The sequence below is a fragment of the Gracilinanus agilis genome, chromosome 1, assembly GCF_016433145.1.
Source record: "Gracilinanus agilis isolate LMUSP501 chromosome 1, AgileGrace, whole genome shotgun sequence".
Lineage (NCBI taxonomy): Eukaryota > Metazoa > Chordata > Mammalia > Didelphimorphia > Didelphidae > Gracilinanus > Gracilinanus agilis.
In genome coordinates, this window is record NC_058130.1 from 246,654,084 (window position 1) to 246,676,879 (window position 22,796).

At 35.0% G+C, this 22,796-nt stretch overlaps 1 protein-coding gene across 3 annotated transcripts in view; it reads right to left on the reverse strand.

Annotated features, from left to right (window-relative positions):
* Window positions 1-22,796, reverse strand: part of FOCAD (focadhesin) — a 363,803-nt gene that overhangs the window by 41,774 nt on the left and 299,233 nt on the right. For all 3 annotated transcript variants that reach the window (XM_044660684.1, XM_044660676.1, XM_044660669.1), the window contains 4 exons: window positions 9,054-9,201; window positions 7,013-7,132; window positions 4,333-4,455; window positions 870-947 (listed from right to left, as the gene is read on the reverse strand). In XM_044660684.1, coding sequence (XP_044516619.1) covers window positions 870-947; window positions 4,333-4,455; window positions 7,013-7,132; window positions 9,054-9,201 — 469 coding nt within the window. The remainder of the gene's footprint in view (window positions 1-869; window positions 948-4,332; window positions 4,456-7,012; window positions 7,133-9,053; window positions 9,202-22,796) is intronic.

A 22,796-nucleotide genomic window follows, 5' to 3' on the forward strand; every position in this document is an offset into this window, starting at 1 on the left:
AACAGTGGCATTCCTGATACATTTACTATCATCTAAAAAGCTAGAAGATGTTTTTTGCTTATGTTCTTGCTTCAAAACACAGCATAACATCTCAGATGCCAGTGGGAAACATCAAGTAAAAAGACAAGAGGACAATAACAAAGAAAAATATTAACATGAAACGGAAGTTCCCACCCATGAACCTTAAGGCTCTTGTCCCTCACATTTAATCCCCTTTTGCTAGGTCAATAGGCCAGCCCAAAGTTTACCAGATTTCAGTTTTATAAACCCAAATGACGAATCTATCAATTCTAATAATAAGAGTCTGACATTCAAAACAACTTTTCACTCAGCAGCACACTCAAATGCTAGTCATTTGATCATAAACCAAACTAAAAGGAGGAATCTTCTTGAAATGTTATCACTGGCTTGTATTTATTTTTTTTTTGTAGTAAAATGTGTGAATTCTTTAGTGTAGAGTACTTCTAGTGAGGAAATTTCCTATATCAAAAGAGATCAGTAACTGTTATATGACATATAGTCCTGGGGTTGCTGATGGCCCTCAGAGACTGACAACCTGCCTAGAGAAAATCATAGAGTTAGGTATGTATCAGAGACTAGCCCTGAACCAGGTCTTCCAGCCCAAGAGGCTTTCTCTCTGTTTTCAACTGTGTCATTACAGTCTTAAAAAATAATCTATAGGACTCTTATAAAAGTTGGAAATTCAAAAAGAAATCCTACTCCATCTCAAAAACGAAATAGATGACATTTATTATCTCCTTGACAGAGGACTATATGGTTGTGTTTGTGTGTGCGTGCGTGCGTGCGTGCGTGTGTGTGTGTGTGTGTGTGTGTGTGTGTGTGTGTGTCTATCCCTTTTTTTGTATTACCTGCATGATTGCACCTTCAGAACCAACCAAGGCAACCAGACCATTAACAGCTGCTAGGCATTGCATTGTGGGAGAGCCCTGAAAATAAAATGATAAAAAATGTCAAAGAATGAAAATAGTTAAACAGATGAGATTTGCTAAAACTTAACCTACTCATCTTTTTTTTTTTTTAAACCCTTAACTTATGTGCATTGGCTCCTTGGTGGAAGAGTGGTAAGGATGGGCAATGGGGGCCAAGTGACTTGCCCAGGGTCACACAGCTGGGAAGCATCTCAGGTGGGACTTGAAACTAGGACCTCCCATCTCTAGGCCCAACTCTCAATCCACTGAGCTACCCAGCTGCCCTGCCTACTCATCTTTTTTAAAAGTCATTTCATCTCATTTCCTTAAGGTCAGAATAAATATAATAATCAGCATCTTACCTGACTATACCAATAAGCAGGTAATGAAAAAAGCATCAGGTTTAAATAAGAAAAGTTATGAACTAAAAGATGTTACTATCCCTCAAGTAGGAATCTTACTAAAATAACAAGAATATGTTCAATGTTATGATGAGTAGGAGAAAGGAAAATACCTTGAACAATAAATTTCAGTTAATAGACCAGGGTCGGTTGATGAAGTAGAAAAATCTTATGGATAATTGGGTAAAATCTGAAAATGATAAGATTTAAAAAAAAAAAAAAAACCTTATTTTGTGACTTTAACACAAAATTAAGAACAAAGAAGAAAATATATGTGTGTGTAAATGGATATACACATACATACATACATATATATACATACATATATATGCATATATATATAAGAAAATATGGTTCAGATTAAGAAATAAAAGGAGCTATGTATAAACTACTAAGAAATCTCACAAATGTATACTGCAATGAGTTGCTTCAAGAAGATATCTGGAGGGCAGTTGGGTAGGAGCCAATACACAGAAGTTAAGGGTTAAAAAAAAAAAAAGAAGATATCTGGAAGTTTCTGGACACGGTGAACACTCAGCATCACAAAATGTGAACCTTAACTGTGATAGAAAAAAGTTAACCTCAAAGTTATTTTAGAATCACCTGCTTAGATAAAGTCTTATCATTGACTAATAAGAGGAAGGGTCAAATTAAATAGCAATTTAGAAGATGAAAGAAACAACATGTAAATGCAAGATCTTCAGTAAATATTGCCTCTAAAAAAGAAAATAGACAAAAGCAAAGACACTAAGATTATCATCATTTCTTAGAAGTTTAATCAATAAAGAATCAATCAGTGGAAAAGTATTTAAGTATTGTTTTCAGCACTGGTGATACAAATACAATCTGATATAATCCCTGTGCTGAGGGAGCTTCTAGCCTAATAGAAGACAAGATATATAATGGAACAATGTTTTGGTTTAGCAAGTCATCAAACTGGTTGAGTGAAGCCACAGGGGAATTGATTAATACACACTTTCAGCAGCAATGGCAAAACTGTTCTGATGACTATTCTAGTGATTACAAGTGAGATAGGGAGGTGAGGGAAGGAAATATGTGCTAATAGTGTGCATATAGGATGGATGGCAAGTATGAAATATAGTTGGGCTGGCCAGATACCCCATCTTCCATAAGACGTACTCAATGAAGAAGCAAACACTCATTCATTACAAGCAGAGTCATAAGAGCTAAATGGAATACTAGCTAAGAATGCAAATTCATTTGTAAAATGTCCCAACTAGAGTTTGATGGGAAATTATAAGAAATATTACTTTGTAAAGAATAAAAAGTAGAGGAAAGGGCAAAAGAAGCTGCTGAAACTTTGGTGTGAGACCAGTTAAGCCAGTTGATTTTAAAATATTTATAGATAAAGCAAGATGGGAGACAATAAACAGATGTGTAATGACAAAAATCTAGTATTTCTATAATGAGCTATACTCATGGTCAATTAGACAGTCACAGGACTGTCATATATGCATTTTGCCAACATGATTTACTATGAGGAAAGGGCAATGTCATTTAAGAAAAAGAATTAAGGAAAACAGATGACCCCACCAAATGTGCAAACAGGAATATAACATAATTTTAGTAGTTCTCAGGAAACAATTTTTCAAGATATTTCAAAAAGGGGAAGATTTTACACAAACGTAAACAATAGTAAAGAACATAAATACCTTTTTTAAAAAGACAAGGAAGAAAAAAACCAATATCAATTATTTACCTATGCGGCCACTTCTTCATCTCTCTAAAACCTTGATGAAAATATCTATGCATATCACAAAGGTATCCATAATAAAAACACAAGAAAGAAATAGGAGCATTTTTGTATATGATTTTCCACTAATAGACCACATCATCACAACTGCATAGCTTGCTAAGAGATTAGAAACAATGAATTCACTGGGTTTGTTTTTTAATTATAAAAAAATGAATTTGATTTGGTGGTGTAACCAATCACCTCTGGGTTTGTTATACATATGTTTAGATCATATAAAATTACACAATAGATGTAATCACAGAGATAATTATTAAAAGATCCTCATTTCATCAAATTCAAGTAAGGCATAAGAGAGAGACATTCTCACCAAAGATATAATGATAACAATGATAACGAGAGATTAAGATTACCTATAGATTTTCTTCTGGATAGATAACATTCTACTAAACAAAACTAAGCCCTACCTATTTGGGTCATAATTGCTGTTTTCAAGTATTAAAATGACTATGTGGAAAAAGAATTAGATTTGCTCTGCTGGGCCCTAGAGACTAAAAGGAAGAATAACTTTTAGAGAAGCATTTTTTAAATGCTATAAAAATAAACACTATTTAAGAATGTGATGAGCTAGCTTAGTAAGTAGTTAGTTCCTCCTAACTGAAATCTTCAAGCAAAAGATAATCACTTGTAAGAATGTTATAAGAATAGTTTTCTGAAATGTGAGCATAATGTAAGATCTCTTTCTTTTCAGATCTCTTTTAACTCTACGATGTCTATCATTCTATGATGTGATCCACAGTCACTCAAAACAAGTGGTTCAAGCCACCAAAACCAGGAAAACTTAAAGGAACAAAGTATACAAATTTCTCAAGTAATGGTATAAAGTTGGACAGTTGGATCAGTGAATCACCACTGCAGGTACACAGATCCTAGAAGACAGAAATGGAGTAACTGCTTTGGTATCCATGAAATATCAAAAGAACCAAAAGGGCTTTGGAGGAGACTAGATGAATCTTCTATTGAAGATTTATAGGAAGACCAACAAGAATTAAATAGGATAAGAGAGATGGATAAGTTCACTCTGTACTGATGAAAGAAGTAGCTACATTAATAAGATCAGGACACATATGTAGATTTGCTGGTTAAATGTGCTTTTATTTTCTTATTAAAGTTTGAAACTCACTTTACTGTAGTGCTATGTAACTCGGTATTTCATTCAAAATATTTTTAGAATCCCTGCTCTAAATTATTTTGAAAAAAAAAATACTGCATAAGAAATGACTCCTACCTCTGTAAGAACAATTTTTATCCATGCTGGAAGTAGTCTGTTGCTCAAGTCTTCTGCTTTTCCATGTCCACAGACTGACAAACCATGAACGATGTTCCCTAATGCCAACGCAAAGCCTGAATTCTGGTGGGTTTAAAAAAAAAGCAGGGGAGGAAGAGGAATAGAAGAAGGAAAATAGCATAGATTAGAAATGTCCACACAAAGCTACAGAGAAATTGTCCAGGGCCTGAACTTCCTATCTTTCCATAATTATTTCCTACAACTCTAGCTAAATTAGATTAGTGGATGTTTCCCAATATCATCCTATTATCTCCTTCCTCTATAAATTTATATAGATGGTTTCTCTTGTCTCGTCCCAATCTGAAATCTTTTTTCTTTTTCTTTTTAAATAAGCTCATGAAGATTTCCTTGATCTCTCAAAATGAGAGTATTCTTTGCCTCCTCATATTTTCTTTTTTCTTTTTTTTTTTTTGGCTTTCTTCTTTGCTCCCATGAAACACTACCTTCTATTTGACTTATCTGTATAAGTATCATCTCCCTATTTCCAGTAGACTGGTAATGGTAAGCTCGCAGTAGGCAGAATTTTTGTGTTATTTTAATTTTTATATGTCTAGTACCTAGCATATCACTGTTTTGCTACTGCACCCTACTGACTGGCAGCTGAAACTTTCCATATGTATTGTTTTCCCCATTAGAATGTAAGCTCCTTGAAAGTAAGGACTATCTTACTTTTCTATTTGTATCCTCAGTTTTTGCACATGATGAATATTCAATAAATGCTTTATTCATTCTCAGCTTCTTCAGAAATGTTTGTTAAATTTAAATGAATAATGGTGAGAAAAATCAGCAGTTAACAGATGTTACAGATGGTGGACCTTAATTCGTAACAGAAACCACACAACTTAAGCACAAGGAATTCAGCTGAGTATTCTGTTTTCAGGAAGTAACACTGTACTGCCAGAGGAACCTGAACCAAACAAGTTTAAATAGCTCCAAGTCTTCAAAGGGTCAGAACGGAACTATTAGGGTGTGCTCTGCTAAGCAAGCTTATTCCTACACATGATTAAGAAAGGTGATCACAGCAATCACATTGTGACCTTGAAAGCATATTTCAACATTTTGTTGTTGTAAGAATCACGGAGTATGCGGATAAATGGATACGGTGATATAAAGAGAAGAAACAGTTACAAAAGGAAAAAGAGTGACTTCATCAGTGCAAGCTGCAAACCAATAACTTTAAATAACCACTGTGGACCTAATTAGGTCTTTGAAACAAAGTACAAAGGAACTAAAATGGACCTATTTCATGACTTATAATGGAATGTACTGTACTGAAATACTTCTATACAAATTTTTTTTTTTAATTTGCCTTTAAGGAACAAATCTAAATAATGGAAGGAAAAAGGTAGACTGGAAAGAGTTCTGGATTTGGAGTACAAGGCTCTAGGTTCAAAATTCAATTGTGTCAATTAGTATATGTGGACCAAAAGTAAATCACTTACTTACTAGACCTCAGTTTTCTCATCTATAAAATACAAAAATTGTACAATATGACTTCTAGGATCCATTTAAATTCCAAATCCAGTGATTTCTGTAATAAGAAAAGACTTAAACTATGGACAGGAGGAAGGTACGAGTTACTCCCGAAAAACCTGAACACAACCTGATCAGATACTGACTCTATTAACACTTAAAATTATTATTTAAGTACTTATCTTCTCAGCTTTAATAGACAATCTTAAGAATCTTGCAGTGTGGTATAGAGAAAATAGCACTAAAGTAGGGGTTAGGAGACCCAAGTACTGTCCTTGATAGTAGTGGGGCAAGAATACTTAGTCACTTGGTTTGTGTCCTCTTCTGTGAAAAATTGTAGATCACAGTGATAACTCAGTTCCCTTTGTGGATCCCCTCTCTGCAGCTTGAACCTCTCTCAGCAATATGGATCCCACACCTTCCAGCCCATATTCTTAAAATTACTCTAATTTCTCATAGAATTCTGACATTCTCCAATCAGAGAATCTAAGATTTTAAAAAATCTCAACTTGCCTTGTTATGTGTGTGCATGTGTTTGTATGTGTGAATGTGTATGTTTAATTCTTTTCAGCAATGACTGGGAACATGAAAGGCAAAGAGAAAGTTTAGGAAAAACATCAATAGGAAGGAATAGGGAAGGAAAAAACTTCAGTGACTGAGTGCTAGGCATAGAGGTAGAAGAGAACAACTAGAGAGACTAGCTGGGGTTTGTAACCTGGGGGGTTGTTCATGGACTCCTTTGGATTCTATAATTTAAATTTGGAGAGGGAGGGTTCTGTGAAAATTTTTATTCAATTTTACTAACTATATTTCTCTTTGATTGGTTCACTCTATAATCCTATGTACTTTATTTAATGAATTTAAAAACAGTGTTGTAAGAAAGGATCCATAGGCTTTACCAGATTGTCAAATAGTCCACAACACACACACACACACACACAAAGTTAAGAATTTCTGTGTAGAGTGATACTCAAGAAAACACAGTAATAGTGGAGTCTGATAACGCAATGAAACTATCTTAGCTATTTTCTGGATTTAGGAAGATCTCCATTATAATTTCAGCACCAAGGGAAACTTGAAATATGCATGAGGGCAGATATCCAAAGAGATGAGTAATTCTGAAGGAATCTAGGATATATCCAATGACCTGCTGGTTATTTTCAACTAACGTCCGAAGTTTATTCATAATATCTTCAGCCTCCACAGCCTCAATAATTCCAGCGCTGAAAGCCGAAGTGCATACACAACTGAGAGAGTAAGCAAGGACCTAAAGAAAGTACATGGAAGAAAATGATAAATGAGAAGAATTAAAAAGGACATAATTTAATCCTCACAAACATTCTGCCAAATCATTCTACAGGCTAAGGGAACACAAGCATCTACCCATGACTGAGTTCCCTCACAAATAGAGAACTCTATGAACCTTTTTTAAAAGGTTTAAAAAAAAAAAAAAGGCAATGGAGAGAGAAAATAGAAGACAGAACATGGCATATTAAATTTCCTCTTTGGATTGCTGTATGATTTCCTTTATGCCCTAGGCATGCAATATCTTTCATCATGGTTGGTTTAATATATAAATATGTATGGCATGCTTCAATGATTCAGTGGAGCTGATCTCATCAATATAGGCATTCTCTTCAATGATACTGATCACAACCCATCCATACTGGCCCAGCCTATACCACAGCTATTCAAGTTGTTCCATGAATCCTCCCATGTTATAGGTACGCTGTATAATAACTACATTTACCATTACTATAAAGCATTATGGATACATACATAAGGCTTAAGACCAGTAGCATAACAATATTAAGACATTAAACTTTAAAAAAGTAGAATTAAATAAAGAATAATGGTCATGGCAAAGAATTCCCAAGCTAACAGAGCACAAGGCATTTTTTTTTCTTTTGAAAAATAATTTGTTACAAACAAGTTATATTTGGAGGTACACACAGATCACATTTACTATCATCAATATTCTGTTTCTATTTTTATACCCATTATATGTCTGTTCAAAATAAAATCGAAAACTTGCTACAGATTGAAATTTTTTCAGTCCTACAAACTTCCCTTATTTCTAAAGCTAAAAACTGAACAGTGTTCTAGGGGAAAAAATTAACAATTCACTTGAGGCTTCATAAATGAAATGATCTAAGGAAACAAAGAAATCAACAGCAAGGCAGCTGCCTTAATTGTGAAAACCTTGTTTTCATTTATTAGTTAAATTGCTCCTCTATCTGAAAAATGTCTCCTTTCATTTAAAAAACAATATTATTAAATCACCCCCTACACTCCTTTAAAAATGGAAATGGAGTGCATGTCCTAGAACAAAACTTCAACCCTGTGTATCCCAAAGAAATTCACCAATTCAACAGAGCCCCATTGCTGAAAGCAGAGGAGCTACCCAGGGAAACACAGAAGCCATTATGCACTCATCAATAGCTCATGGGGCAGCCTGGGATAAAAGAGAACCTGCTTTAATGAGGGGGGAATCTGGCTGGTCATGAGGTCATCCCCTATTCCTCCAAGAGAATGGCACAGGCTCTTTAGTTCCACCTGGGTATAACAGAGGCAGGCATTAGGGGATCCCAGTATTAGCTTTCCATCTAAACATGGTTAACATATGCAGGCTGTATGCCCCACGGACTACAATTCCTATACCAAGTTATGTCCAGAGCAGTCCAACAGCAATGTTTTCACAATGCAAAAGAGAATTCATTGTTTGTTGGGTGCCAAAGGAATTCCCATGATACTTCTCACACTAGTTAGTTTCATAAAATTAATGACTATTTGGTCTGCTGTATTCACAGGCTTAATTTTTTTCTCTTTCTTTTTTCAGGGCTGCAGTAGTGGTGTTGTTTTATATTTTGCTTTAGCACAATTCTCAAAAAATCCACTTCAGCTTCAGTTTGAATGATAGCTCTTTTTAGAGAAGGCATCCTGATAAAGCTAATGTAGGTTTTTACTTTTAACGAGCTCTCATTTTGACTGCCACATGTAAAGCTAGGTTGATATTTAAATGCAAAATAGTTTAAAAAACATACTGCTTAAACATAACCTGATGACTAAGCCATATTCTCTTAACTCATGGAGAGCAGCAACTTGACTAAAATAAGAGAAGCAAAACATTGGTAGCAGGGGGGAAAATGACCAAAGGACAACATAAAATGTTAGCCTAAGCCTCTTACCTCTTGAAATGTTCTGCTTTGGTCCCCACTCCCATCCAGATATGCCGAGAGCTTTCGAAGAGATGTGGCAATGTGTACACGGGACTCAGTTTGACTGCTGTGGCTCATGAGCGACAGGACAAGCCCTACTCCCAGGATGCAACCAGTGCTTGGAGAGAAAAAGAAAACAAACTACAAACAGAGGAAATTTAAGGGGTTCTCAGCAGGGGAGTTGATAAAGCTGGGAACAGCAGGAGAAGTCAATTGGACTCCCCTTTCTCCTATGTGCACAGACCATGAGAGAGATAGATAGATTCTAGAAGGTTGGACTCAAGTTAGCAAGGTTCTGAGTATGAACCTGAAGGAATATCCATGGAAGAATAACCTAAGTTCAAAGAGATTCTGCACAGTGGGATGAGCTACCAAGTGAGGAACATGTTTTTGCCACAGCAACTCAAACCATTTACTCTGGTGTAAAAAACTGCAAACTACATCAATATAGGGAAAATTAAAAGAGATCAAATCTTTTAAGGCAATAAAAGTATTTATAAATACATATTTTTACACTCCATCCATTATCTCCTGCTCCTCTCATGTCCACATGACCAGAAGGCACAACAGAACTGCTGTTCCATTCAATTCATTTTGTTTTTTAAGAAATTGTTGTACACAAAACATCACACTACACATTGCAAGGAGACATTACATTTAGAGAAGATAGGCTTCCTCTCTGCATAGAACTTACAGATTCGTCAGGGAATGAGAAAAAACACAGATAATGGTTAAGATATGAAATATCAGAGAATTGTAAATCAAAGGCATGGTTTTGTTGGGGTTTTTTTGTTGTTATTTTTTGCAAGGTCCAAATAGGAAGGGCATAGGGTTCAAGAAGGCCTTCATTGGAGGAATGTCAAATTTGAGTTAGATTTTAAAGGCAGGTAGGTGGGAGCTGCCAGGTGGCTCAGTGAACTGAGAGCCAGGAACAAAACCCAGGTCCCGGGTTCAAATGTGACCTCGGACACTTAGCCCATATTACTTTTCTGCCTTGGAACCAATACAAAGTATTGGTTCTAAAACAGAAGTTATAGTTTTTTTTAAAAAGTAGGTTAACACTTAAGAGGCGATTGAAGTAAGGGGAAGCACAACAAGAAGAATCTTAGATGTTTCATATTTTCTATTTCTATTTAACAACTAGAAATTAAGGAGGAAAGGGAAGAAGCCATAAGTTCCTCTGCACACACTTATATCAAGCCTTCTTGACATCACTGAGTCCAAAAAGCAACTGAAGAGAGTTTGCCACAAGTTAGTGCACATGATAATTCTGCTGTTAATTTGTACTTCATACTGCAATTTCCCTGAAATCAATGATACATCTTTAGAGATTTGAATTGTCCTCCTAATAATAATTAGTATTTATTTAGTGCTTTTAAGTTCTAAAAAGTACTTTACAAGTTGTCTCATTTGATCCAGATGATAAACCTGTGAAGTAGGTTGCTATTATTACACCCATTTTTCAGATGAGGAGCACAAGGCTCAAAGAGCTTACATGACTTATCAAGGATTAGTTATTAAATGTCTAAGGCAGAATTTGAACTCAGGTCTTCCTGAGTCCAAATCCATCATTCTAATATGCCACCTGGATATCATGACTTGTATGATCACAGGTCTGTGATGAGAATGAAGTAATTAGTGGTCATGTTGAATGTTTATTAAAAAATAAGCTCACCAGAAATCTTTCTCATTCAGAAGACTTAATTTTCCCTGCAGCAATCTGCTTTGAGGACACTTTCCAAAGCAATTCTCTAATGGTATAATTTAAATACTTATGCATTATATAATTTAAAAACAGAAAAAATACATATTACCTAATCACTGAGATACTTTAAAAAATCATTTTATGTCATTACCAGTCACTTCCCATGATGCCTCTGAACAGGGTCTTAAAATACCTGGTGAAAACAAACTCAAGCTAAGGGGTGGTCTGGCAGCCCAGAAGTGCAGCTCCCCAAAGGTCACAGACTGCACCTACAGCACAATGAGTCCTGGAACAAATGAGGAGCGGATTCCTGGCCTTATGCTCCGTATGTCACACTGAGGCAAGCTCTTGGGGCCTGCAATGATTCTGTATTGGAATACTTAAAAAAAAGGAACATTTAAAAAATGTAATGTTCTTGTTTCAATTTAGTATGACTATTTCAGAACAATCTGGCAATCAAAAAATCCTTCCCAAACAACCCAATGCATCAGTTCATCATTACTGAAGCACAACTGTTCCCTGAATTTACATGAATTAAACAACAAGCTCAACTAAGATAATGTTTTTGCAACCAGTTTAATCACCATCTAACATCTGAATACTGCATACTTTTGAGACAAATTACAAAGTGCTAAGGGCTCTTGCTTAATATGGATCACAAAAACTCACTTTGCTTTATTCTGGGATCTAGAAAGAAAAAATATTTTTTGACTTCCATACCAATGCAGCTAACTGTATAAGAATGGAGAAAAGCCTGGCTGCCTTCGTGCCTCATGAAACTGTCATGAAAAATTTGACAAATCTTACGTGTACCTATTTTATAATTACTTGTATTTAATATTGCCTAGTTAAATGATTTCCAGATTTTGTGATAAAAATTTGAGAATAATAAAGTCTAATTCTAGGTGCTGGAATTTTACATCATCTGATAAGCATAGAAGGACCACGCAGAACTTTATTTGATATAATTGAACTGATAAACTTTGGGGGTGGGTGGGAGGGGGAAGCATTCTAGACCTGTTAAGATTATTGGTTTAAGGAACCTTGAAGCATAGAGTCTCTCAGTCAGTCCCATCTGTGAATGACCTATACCCTGAGCTCTTAGGCAGTGGCTAAAGCACTTAAGAGTTTAACTGACTTGCTCAGGGTCATGCAGCCAGGGTGTGCCTGAGGCATGTTTTGGATCTAATTCTTCCTGGCTCTAAAGTTGGTTCTCCACCCCCTTATATCACACTAACTCCCATGGCATGGTGAACTTAAATAAATTAAAAATAAGACTATACATGTATTTTAGCAAGTTTTAAAAGAATAGTTAAATAAAACTTTGGGCTATTTCTTTAATTAAAGATATATAAACAAATATACATATACACACATATATTATTAAAATAATAAAAAAAAATTTTAATTGTTTGGTGTACAGAAGATAAGAGAGCCAGACCCAGTTGGAGTCAGAAAGAAGAAAAAATTCTGTCTGAAACACATATTAGTTGCATAGATACTAGGCAAGTAATTGAACTGGTACCTGCCTCAATTTCCTCATCTGTAAAATGGGGATAATGATAGCTTCCAATCTTATGCAATCATTCTGAGGATCAAGTAAGATAAAATATGTATTGTGTTTTCTAAACTTTAAAGTGCTATATGAATGCCAGTTATTATTACTAACTTTACTATTCAGACATTGCACAAAATCATAATTAAGAAATGTCTCCTATTGGACTGAACCCCATTATCATCCTGATGAAATGAATCAAAAACATTTGGGAGTGGTCTAGTACAGTGATGGTGAACCTACGGCATGGGTGCCGAAGATGGCCTGTAGAATGTTCTCTGTGTGCATATGTGCTGTGCACCCTCCCTCCTCCAGTCATTACTAGAAAGGCAGAAGGATTCAGGCAGAGCTTCTCCCTTCCCCCTCTCCACTGTGTCTAATAACATTGATTTCAAGATTCCACATGCCCAGCAGCACACAGAGGGTAAAGTGGGAGGCTCACAGGTGACAGAGCTGGAGGGGAGCAGAGTGCTTGGGCCACTCCCCTCCTTCTCTCTACACTTGCTGAAGACATTCCTCACATTACTTGCCCCGCTGCTCAGCAGCAGCCCAATGGGAACACTGGCCCACTGCATGCAGTCTCAGGGTTGGGGGCAGACTGTCAGTTAGGAGGGTGGGGCAATAGGGGCACTACATCTCTAAAAGGCTTGCCAACACTGGTCTAATATATAATTTCAAGATTAAGTAAAGAAATGAAAGGAGGTAGACAGCTAAGTATCTGTTCTTCTAGTTGTTCAGAAAGAAATGGAGGCAGATCTTCAAGAGAGTAATTTCACTACTCAAAGTATTCAAATGAGAAACCTTTACCCCTATTTCTTTCCTAATGTAAAAATGAATAAGCAGAACAGAATTTCTAGAAAAAGAGCCTCTTCCACAATTTTAACTAGGTAAAAATTCAATGGCAATGATAAACAAAAAGCTAGTTCTTTGAAAAGATTAACAAAATTAATAAACCTATAGCCAATTTGATTTAAAGAGGGCAGAAAGTCAAATTGACATAATAACAAAGGAACAAAGTGAAATTACAAAAAAACCCATAAGAAATAAAAAGAATAATCAGAACCTACTATGCAGTTATATGTTGGCATCACTAAGAATACAAAAGAATAGAATTACCTTAAAATATTTAAAAATTAAAACAAACAAGACTAAATGGATATTTTTTTAAAGTCTCAAAAAGGAAAATGAAAGAGCTATAAAAGATTAGCAAAGGATAAAGGGAAGGAATGATACAACTCTTGATCCTAATGGACTTGAGGGAAAATTCTATCAAGCTTTTAAAGGACAATTAATACCTGTGAAACAGAAACTACAAAAAAAAAATTCTGAAAGAAGGTACTTTCCCAAACTCCTTTATGATACAAATGCTGCCTTGCTCTAAGTAAAACTGGGAAAGATAAAGCAAGGAAAGAGAACCATAGATCAATATCATTAACAAATATCAAATTTAAAAGTTTAAACAAAATCATCTCAAAAAGACTATAGCAATTTATCAAAAAATTCATTCATTATGATCAAGCCGGAATTGTACCATGAATATAGGAATGGTTTGAAACTAGGAAATCAGCATAATTAAGTAGCTCAAAAATAAAAACATTCTAATTATATAATTATTTCAAGAGGCAAAAAATAGCTTCTGGCAAAGTACAACCTTCATTAATTAAAAAATAACAACAATAACAAAATAACCCACCCTATAAAATATAGGTATGAGAAGGCTATTTTTCAATATCATGAAAAAATATATCTAAAACTAAAAGTGAGCATTATATACAATGAGGACACACTAGGAGTCTCCCCAATAAATAGAGGAGGAAAGTAAAGATGGATCCTTTTCTAGTTACTATTTTATAAAGTTCTAAAAATCCTAGCAAAAAGAAAGAAATCAAACACATAAAAATATGCAATGAAGAGATTAAACTATCCATATTGGCTGATAAGATAATGGCTTGCTTAGAAAATTCTAAAGTATCAATGCAAAAACTAAATGGGACCATTATCAGCTTGAGCAATATTGCAGGCTACGAAATAAGGTCTCAAAAATCAACAATATTTCTAGATAATTAAAAAATACAGAAAGCAATAATGGGATGTGAAATGAGGGTGAATGCATAAATTATTTGGGAGTCAATTTAATAAGGCACAATCAATATCTGTATCAATTCAATTATAAACTGCACCTTAAAGAAATAAAAAATAATTTAAGTGACTAGAGAGTCCATGCTCATGCCTGGGGCATGCCAATATAATAAAAATGATAATACTACCAAAGTTATTTTTTTGTGTGTGCTATATTAATCAAATTGTCAAAAGGACACAGCAGCAGAGATGTCAAAGTTGTAAGCAGTAAAACTCCAGAGTGCTGCTGAAACTAGATTAAAATGTAGTTATAAAATGTTTAATTAAATAAATAAAAACCAATACAATGGAGATAATGTCAGGTATTAGTTTCTACCACAGCCTGATACCAATGCTCTAAAGAATAAGATAAAATGATAAAATTCATTTGGATAAGCAAAAGAGCATAGAATATCAAAGGAAAACAGAAATAAAGGAATGAAGAATAATCCTTCTAAGACCTCAACCAATATTCTAAAGCAACAATCACCAAAACTATTTGTTATGGTAAAAAATAGAAAAGTAGATCAATGAAAAACAATAGGTAAAAAAGAATTAGAAATAACTGAACTCAATAACACAGGGTGTGATAAAATCTGCAAATACAAATTATTTAAGAAAAAATTAACTATTTGATAAGAACTGGAAAGCAGTTATGACAGTTAGATCAGCATCTTATACTATATTCCACAATACATTCAGAGTGGATATGTGGCCTAAATATTAGAAATCATATCATAGAAAATAAAAAGAACAGCAGACTGATAATTAATAATAATGATAATAATATTAAGTAATATTTATAGAGCACTCACTATTGCCAGGCACTGTGTTAAACACTTTACAAATCATTTCATTTTATTCTCACAATAATTCTAGGAGGTCTTGGATAGAATTAAGAATTGAAAACTTCTTAAAATATGGGATAGAAATAATTATAAAAGATGAATGATTTTGATTACATTAAATTGAAAAACTTTTGAAGAAAATTATTGCATATTATATATAATATAAATATTACATAAAAAGGGAAATAGTTGATTGGGAAAAAATCTCTATCAAAATATCTGAAAAACTTGATATCTAAGTCAAACATATAGCATATATTCATATATATATATGCACACACATACACATATATACATGTATTGTGCAACTTTCAACAGCCAAACACACAAAAGGCAACTGGTCTAAGGATATGAACAAACAATTCTTGAAAAAATTAAAAGAACACGAAGAAGTGTTCCAAATTTCTAATAATAGGAGAAATACAAATCAAAACAAGTTAATTGCCTGAGGTTTTGGGGAAAACAAATTGTCTGAGGTTTCACCTCACACTCAGCAAATTGGTACAAATGGTCCAAGATGAAAACAGTCAATATTGGAAGAGTTATATAAAGACACTCACAGTAATGTATTACTGGTAGATTTGTAAATTGATACTACCATTCTGAAAAGCAATTTGAAATTACGGAAATGAAGTGATTAAAATGAACAAACCAGGGGCAGAGAGATGGCTCAGTGGATAGATTGCCAAGTCCAGAGATGGGAGGTTCTGTGTTCAAACTTGGCCTTCAACACTTCTTAGCTGTATAACCCTGAATGAGTCATTTAAGTCTGATCTCTTACAGAATGATAGCTTTCCAAATATCTGCACTTATACTGTTTTCTACTGTTAAGTTTTCCCTTCTTCAGGCTAAAACTGTTTTCATTTCCTTCAACTGGTTCGCAAATGGCAAAATTCCTAGTACTTTCACTAACCTTCTGTGGATATGCTCTATTTGTCCTAAAAAGTGGCACCCAAAATGAAATAAAATATTCTAAACATGGTCCCATGAAGGAAAAACACAACATATCACCTCCCTTATTCTGGAAGCCTAAACTCAAGTTAACTCTTTTTAAGTGGTTTATCATACTGTTAAAATATTGAGCATTTTTAGCATTTCTTTGTAACTTTGGGGCTTAACATAGTGCACTAGCACAAGGAAAAGCGCTAAATAAATGACTGTTCCCTGAGATTTTCATAAGACGTGGGTTCAAGTCCTGTGTCTGACATACACTGGTTATATGACCTTGGAACAATTTTACGACCTTCTTATGTGCAAAACAATTCTATAAAGTTGTAATTTGCAGAGCAGGTGTTAATAGGTCATTGGTACTGAGAAATGGCGTTTCCTCCCTAGGAGTTCCATATACAAATGAAATCTAACAAACGTACCCATACCTCACACAGAAAAATAAGACAGTGAAACAAAACAGAGAAGTGAGAAAGAGAGGCAAGTGAAAACAGTTCAGTGTTTGATAGACACATGAGCTTAAAGTACTAGGGGAAAGACTCCCTTTGATAAGTTAGGGAAACTGGAAAGCAAATGGGCGGAAATTTAGTTTAGACCAATATATTAAACTATATTCCACAATATGCTCAAAATGGATATCAAAATGGGAATCAAAAAGTTCTCAACATTTTTATTAAGGCAAGTGAATAGGATGAAAATTTAAAACTAAGGCTAAGGGAAGAATTACTGACTAATCAAAGGCTAGAGAAAGTCATAAAACATAAACAAAAATAAGATTTAATTTTTGCACAAATAAAATCAGCAGAAGATAGTGTTAAAAGAGGAACAATGGAAAGCGGGAAATGTTTATATCAAATATTCTAATAAAAGTCTGATATCCAAAATGTACAGGGAATTGATTCAAATTTATAACACCACCAAGGGGTTAGTTCCCCTAAAATCAAAGAATATGCGTGAGTTCCATTAAAGATTCTTTCTTCCTTGAAATACCTGTATTACTTAGCAGAATTCAATAGGTTCCACAAAACAACTTCAGAAATAAGAAATCCTAGAAAAAAAATATTTCACTTCCCTACAAACTACTAAACATCCAGAATATGTTCTGTTTCTCAGGGGGAAAAAAAAACCAGAAAAATCTCTAACTTAAATAGGAATTTTCATTATTCTATGAATATGAACTAAGATGCTATTTCTAAAAATATATTTTTAAATTTTTCTTTAACTAAAATTCTCTAAATTATGTTTTTTTCTTATAGTCAGTCTCCTCCTATGAAATCATTTATTCATTACCACAGTTGCAATATCTGGGTTATTGTTAAGTTTATCTAGGTCTTCCAATTTGTGTCCTTCATGCTTAAATCATTGTTCATAAGCTATGACAGGAGAAAACCTCAAATCTTACTTTCTGAGTTTATTGCTAATAATTTCAGGTTCCTTGATACCTTGAGGTCTTTATTTTTGTCTTATGGCATCAGGTTTACTATTACTACCCAGTTATTTATCTGTTTCTATCCTCAGTTTCCATTTTTTGACAAACTACATACAATTTGGATTGATTTTCATTCACAGATGAATCTGTCCCAAAAGAACAGAGAGAAGCCATGTGTTGATGAATCAATATTTTAGAAAGGACAAAGCAGGGTCAGAGGAGGTACATTAAATAGACAATTACAGACTTTATGATTGCTAACTGAAGTAATCCATAAAAATTCTAATTAACAATAATAAGGATCCAAGACCCAAACTGTACTAAATAATATGCCAGGAACTGTGTAAATTGCCAATTAAGTTATATTAAAATATCATCTATACAAAAGAATTTTGAGGGCTGTCAATACTGAATAATCTTTACATGAATACATTGTTAATATCATATGACACGGTAACAAAACTTTTAAAAAAATGAACAAGACAAGAATTTGGACTTCAACCCAACCCTCTGATTTTTGTTAAACAGCCCATCAAAGTATTGATGTAAAGGCTCCATAAGGAATTAACCAAAATGTAGGTATTAAAATAGAAACAGAAAAAGGCAAGTGGCAAAAGCATCCTTTCTAAATATGACAGAACACATTTGTTAGCTCAAGGCTTGGGTGTTTTAAGGAATAATAACCCCTGGTTATTTCCATTTGGCATGACTCAGAGTTGAGCAAGGACTAGTACTTGGGAAACAACGAAACAATCTCTCCCATTGGCCACTGAACTAGAAAAGTGGATGACTCAATAGATCCTTAAAAAGAGAGTGACACCCCACCCCACCCCCCCCGGTGTACTGTTTTTCCTAGCAGTTTTTCCTTTGCGAAGTAGCTCTTAAATAGCAAACTCCCAACACGTAAGAACTTCATGTCCTGTCTGGCTCGTGAGCCTTTCGGGCTGTCCCTTCTGTGTTTGATTTTTTCCTGATCTTGGGCCATCAATGCTGGGATGGACAGGTACAGGCTTCAAGACCACTCAGAGTGGTCTGCTAGTCCAGCGTTCTGTTGTAGGAGGGGGATGGTGGTAAGGGGAGGGATTCCCAGGAACTACTCTAGAGTAGATAAACATTTGCCAGAAGACACACATAGACTTTGAATGAGACTACTGTTCAGAGCTTATGTGCCCGATAGAGCCCAATGAGTGGTTTCGAAGATTGCTGAATGTCCTGAAGAGGTTAAACTTAGTCTCCTCCTTACAGGGTCAGTCTCTCAGTCAACAACTATTAAGCAGCTTCTATGAGCCAGGCACTCTGTTAAACAGGGATAAAAAGAAAGGCAAAAGATAACCCCTTCCCTAGAGGAGCTCAAAATCTAAAGAGGAAAAAAACACAAGCAAGTATAAAACAAGCTATGAATGGATAGAGTTAGCCAGTAAATAAATATTTGTTAAGCACCTAGTAGGCGGGGAGGCATTGTGCTAAACACTGGGGATACAAGGAAGGACAAAAGACAGTTCTTACCCTCCAGGACAGCCCTCACAGTCTAAAGAGAATTGTTACTGAATCCTTGAAGTCTTCCTTTCCATGGGTGTGTTTATAAGAGGTTTTTTATATTTAGCATTGCTTTTGGATACAGAATAACTACTTGCTCTACATCTGATTCACAATATATGTCAGGTTCCTGTCTATTCCTCAGGTCTAGAATGAAAGAAACCTAACGTTAACAACATCAGGACAGGGTACAAGAGGAGAGGCTAAGGAGGCTGGCTCATCTCATAGCTCGGAGGCCTGAGCCTGGCCAGAGCAGAGGGTCTCCTCAGGGGAGAGAACATCCTGCCCCCACTGGGCCCAGCTGTGCTTATTATTGTTAGAGCGGCACCACTTCAACAGGGGACAGAACACAATCTGTCAGTAGAACTAACTCCTCTTTCCATTAAGAACCAACTGCATCGATTTCCAGTAGATGGCAGTAAAATACAAGCCATGCAGTACTACATAGTCCAGGTGCTACTCAGGGATGCTAGCAGGAGCACATCTAGTGAAAGATGTCAAATGTGCTGTGGGTAAATTCTGAAAATCACTCTCTTGCTTCCCTCAAGTCTATTAAACACTTCATAGAAGCCTTCCTGCAATCTCACTAAAGGGAAGATTTTCTTGGGCTCATATAAACTCATTCAAATGGCAGATAAATTGTGCTTAGTTATCATAAGCTTATCAAAAACAGCATCCTCGTGATTTGACTCATACTAAAATGGCCCCATGGGGAGAAGGAAGTATCTTCCTTGGTGGACCATTCTTATAAAAATGGAAAACAAAAATATGCTATAATATCAAGTTTAATATCAAATTTAAATTGCTTTTCTTATTTAATCATGTTTTCCTTAAATCCTAACCTTTACTGATCTAAGACTAACCAAACTGTACTTTTTTAGCTCCTCCCAAAGGGTAGCTCTCATGAAGATGAATGGGTACATGTATGTGTGTGCACATATACACAATATATTATTAAATGTTATAATATACATGTTTGTATGCATGTATATTAAAATACATATATAAACACATATACATATAAATCAACAACAACTAAGGGCTAAACAGAACAGTGTTGGATGTATCAGAAATTCAGAGAAGGGAAAGATTGGTGTGGCTAGAAATAAACATTAGATTTTGTGAAAAGGATGAAATGTTATCAAGGTCTTTGAGGATGAGGAGGATTTGGATAAATAGACCTTCTGGAAGATTTTTGATAAACTATCAAACACCTGTTTCTCTCTCTCTCTCTCTCTCTCTCTCTCTCTCTCTCTCTCTCTCTCTCTCTCTCTTTCTCTCTCTCACTTATTTCTGGAATAGAAGACCTATTAATCTAGGCCAAGGAAGAGGAAGTTTATTTAATCTTCCATATTAAGAAGGTAATACAAAGCAACAAAGAAAAAATTTAATGACCATAAGGTTGGCAACAAGATTTCAATCTGAAAAGTGCCAAATAATATGCCTAAGGGAGATTAAAGGATAATTATTGTCATACCACAAATAAGTATCGAGGATTGAATTTTAACTGAGGTTTCCTGACTCCAAGTCCTGCACCTTACAAATTTTAATTTGGATATACCTAAAATCCTCCTATCTGTTGTATTTATGAGATTCCATAGAAGACTTAATAGAAAAAATTAATCAATCATTTTTGTGATGTCCTTAACATTCAGGATGCATTAAAAAAATTTTGTTATTAGAATCAGAGCATTGGAAAGACCTAAGGTAGAGTGGTGTAGTGGATAGAACGACAGACTTGCAGTCAAGAAGACCTGAAATCAAATCTAGCCTCAGACAGTATTATGTGACCTTGGGCAAGTTGCTTGACGTCTGTTTGCCTGCTAATTACAGGGCCTTTACTCTTTGATTTACTTCCTATTTGTCCTGTATAGTTTGCTTGTACATTTTTGCTTGCTTGCTGCCTCCCCCATTTCATAGTAAACTCCTCAAAGGGAATCGTTTGGCTCTTTGTCCAGTACCCGGCACATAGTTGGTGCTTAGTCAATGTTTGTTGACTGTACCTCTTTCATCATATGTAAAATAGAGGTAATAACCTCAATTAGCTCTTAGAATTGTTGTAGGATAAGATAATATTTCTAAAGTGCTTTTCAGGCATTTAAGGATTATTTAAGCGCCATTATTGTTATCATAATTATGACCTAAGAGATGTACCCTCACCTTACATGAATCATCTCACTAATGCATGATGTGTGGTGAAAAAACCCTGGTTTTCAAGTAAGAAGACTTGGATTTAGATCCAGAATTCCAAAGATGAACTATGTGATTGTGACCAAGTTATTAGGCTTTTCTGAGTTTGTATGTCCTCATCTGTAAAAGGGGATAACAATATTTTTTATTATGTGACTGAGGGTAATTCTAAAGATCAAGTGAGATAATGAATTTCATAAATAAAGCCTAAGGAATTTATAATTATAACATATTGTAAAAGTTGCTCAAACAGTCTTTTGTGAAGTTTTAAAGCGCTTAAAACTAGATGAAAACTTCTGGGACAGATTATATACAGGTCATCTAAAAAAAAAAAAAAGAATTCTTAGCTTTTTCTGTCCTTTTCCATGGATTTGAACTCCTTCTTCCTATCCCTCCCAGATGACAGATGGGTTCAGATGCCATCATATGGCCTCTACTGGGCTGAGATGGCTAATATCCTGCACACTAACCAACAAACATTTCTCATGACACCTTTCCTTCGAGGTCTTCCTATTTGAAAACTGCCACCTTTCTTCAGCACTTTCACAGAGCTTTCTTTGTGCTGGGGTTGTGCACTAATGGTCTTTCTTTTTTGCCCTTGAATTATCTGTAAACACTTTTCCCTACCAGACTAATGGGTCGAGGATGATGTCTTTTTCTCTTGGCCTATTACCTAGCATTCTTTGTAATGCTCAGGACATGAAAATGCTAATGTTTCCTCTGGGAACACCTCGCATCCCCCTGCATCAATCTTGTATATATAAAGTTGTTGGCTTATAGTCTTCTCGATTGGAATGTAAGGTCTCTGAGGTCAGAGACTGCCTTTGTCTTTCTTTGTAACCTAAGTGTTTAGTATAGTGCCTGTACATAGTGAGAGTTAATAAATGCTGGATGATTGACTAATAGATGTTTTTCTAAATTTGAACTCAGATTTCTTTAGGAGATATGGACCATACTAGAAGTTTGTCAAGGGTCAAGTTATTCATGTTCTATCTAATATGCAGAAGAGCATTACAACTTTACAAATAAATGCACTACAGTGATATCATTTTATAATTAAATTATAAAGACTTGGTGCATTAAACAAAATGAACAAACCTTAGAAAGATCAGATGCTAAACATATATCCCTCCAGTAAGTCAATTTGTAAAATGCCATATGTGAAGTATAGCAATGAACCTAATAGGTTGAGTCACGGGATTTAATGTGCTGATGATCCCAAGCTATACTTAAATTCCTAAAAAGTGTTCCTTATGAAGAGCCAAATCCTCAGCTTTACACTATGCTCAAGTGTATTTACTCAATACTCTTCAGTCTGGTGTAATGATAGAGATGCTGCATTTAGGCTCCCTCTTACTCTGACACATACTCTCAAATTCTACTT